This window comes from Salvelinus namaycush, chromosome 41, assembly GCF_016432855.1.
Source record: "Salvelinus namaycush isolate Seneca chromosome 41, SaNama_1.0, whole genome shotgun sequence".
NCBI lineage: Eukaryota > Metazoa > Chordata > Actinopteri > Salmoniformes > Salmonidae > Salvelinus > Salvelinus namaycush.
Window position 1 is genome coordinate 14,979,806 of NC_052347.1, and position 1,516 is coordinate 14,981,321.

Consider the following 1,516-nt stretch of genomic DNA (forward strand, 5'->3'; position numbering starts at 1 on the left):
CATCTTAAGGATGATCAATTTAAACAGGATACACCGGAGCTCCATTTCGAATCTCGTACCAAAGGGTCTGAATACTTATGTAAATAAGGTATTTCTGTTTTTTATTTTTAAAACATCTGTAAAAATGTCAAACAACTGTTTTCGCTTTGTCATTATGGGGCATTGTGTGTAGATTGCTGAGGAAATGTTTCTACTTAATCCATTTTAGAAAAAGGCTGTAACGTAACAAAATGTGGAAACAGTCAAGGGGGTCTGAATACTTTCCAAAGGCACTGTATGTACAACAAAAAAACTGGAGACCATTAACATGGTTGTGACTAGATAGCATAGCTATGACTGGAAGTTACTTTTCGTAGCAGGTTAGGAGAGCACTTTAGCTAAACCTGAACCTTTTCCTAACCCAATTCTTCTAACATGCTGTGTAAATTATCCAAACCTGTAAAGAAAAAGTAACTTCCGTTCTTAGTTGTATACCACCTTAACATATTGACACTCCTGGAGTTATGATACAAACAATACTGTCAATGTAAAGCTAATTTTATCACAGTCATGTCTAACATTGTCTTCCGGTATTAGTATGTATTTTGACATGGACAACAGAGTATTTATAGCTTGCACAGTTGCAATATTCCCAGTATTTTAATCTACTGTATCTGCCCCTACATATGCAAATTTCACCTATCCCCTCTTCCTTTCCCTCTCTCTTTTTCCTCCTTATATAAACTCTCTGTATCTGAGAGTCATGGAGAGTAGAGAAGAGCAGCTCCCACCAGTTCAGCTTCAACACAAACCATGTTCCCTGAAACTCTGCTGCTGCTACTGGCAGCTGCCTCCTGTGAGTTCCTGACTGTAGTCTGATCAGTATAACCTGTGTTGCTGTGACACTGATGTGACTCCTTGATTGATCTGACCTGTCATTCCTCTCCCTCCTCAGGTGTCCACTGTCAGGTCGTACTCACACAGGCTGAACAGTCAGTCCAGGGGACCCCTGCAGGATCCCTCAAACTCACATGTGCCTGTAGTGGATTTACTCTAAGCAGCTACAGAATGCACTGGATCCGCCAAGCACCTGGACAGGGGTTACAATGGATTCTTCACTATTATTCTAGCAGTGACAACGGTTATGCCCCGGTTCTGCAAGGCCGATTTACAGCATCGAAGGACAGCACTAATTTCTATCTGCACATGACTCAGCTGAAGCCAGAGGACTCTGCAGTGTATTACTGTGCTAGAGACTCACAATGGTAAAAGTAATGGGAGAAGCCGTACAAAAACCATCTGGTGGAGGAAGGACCTGAGAGTCCAAACACACAGACACACGTATGGTATGACCAATAGAGCGTGACAAGGGGATACATGAGCCACAATTCTAATGATGTTTTTAAAGTGGAACTGACAGTGCGTTAGAAACATTAAATCTTATTAAAATATGTTCATATACAACACCAGGAAGAATATGACACCTTTTTTTTCTGACAAGCAAGCACTTGGTCATTTTCACGTTTTCATAAATTCA

The 1,516-nt window shown here is 40.9% G+C and overlaps 1 gene segment (V, D, J or C); it reads left to right on the top strand.

Annotated features, from left to right (window-relative positions):
- The first annotated feature begins 764 nt into the window (after positions 1–764).
- Positions 765–1,248, top strand: LOC120034386. The segment is given in 2 exon segments: positions 765–835; positions 935–1,248. Coding segments are annotated over 2 exon segments (357 nt in total).
- The last annotated feature ends 268 nt before the right edge of the window (positions 1,249–1,516 follow it).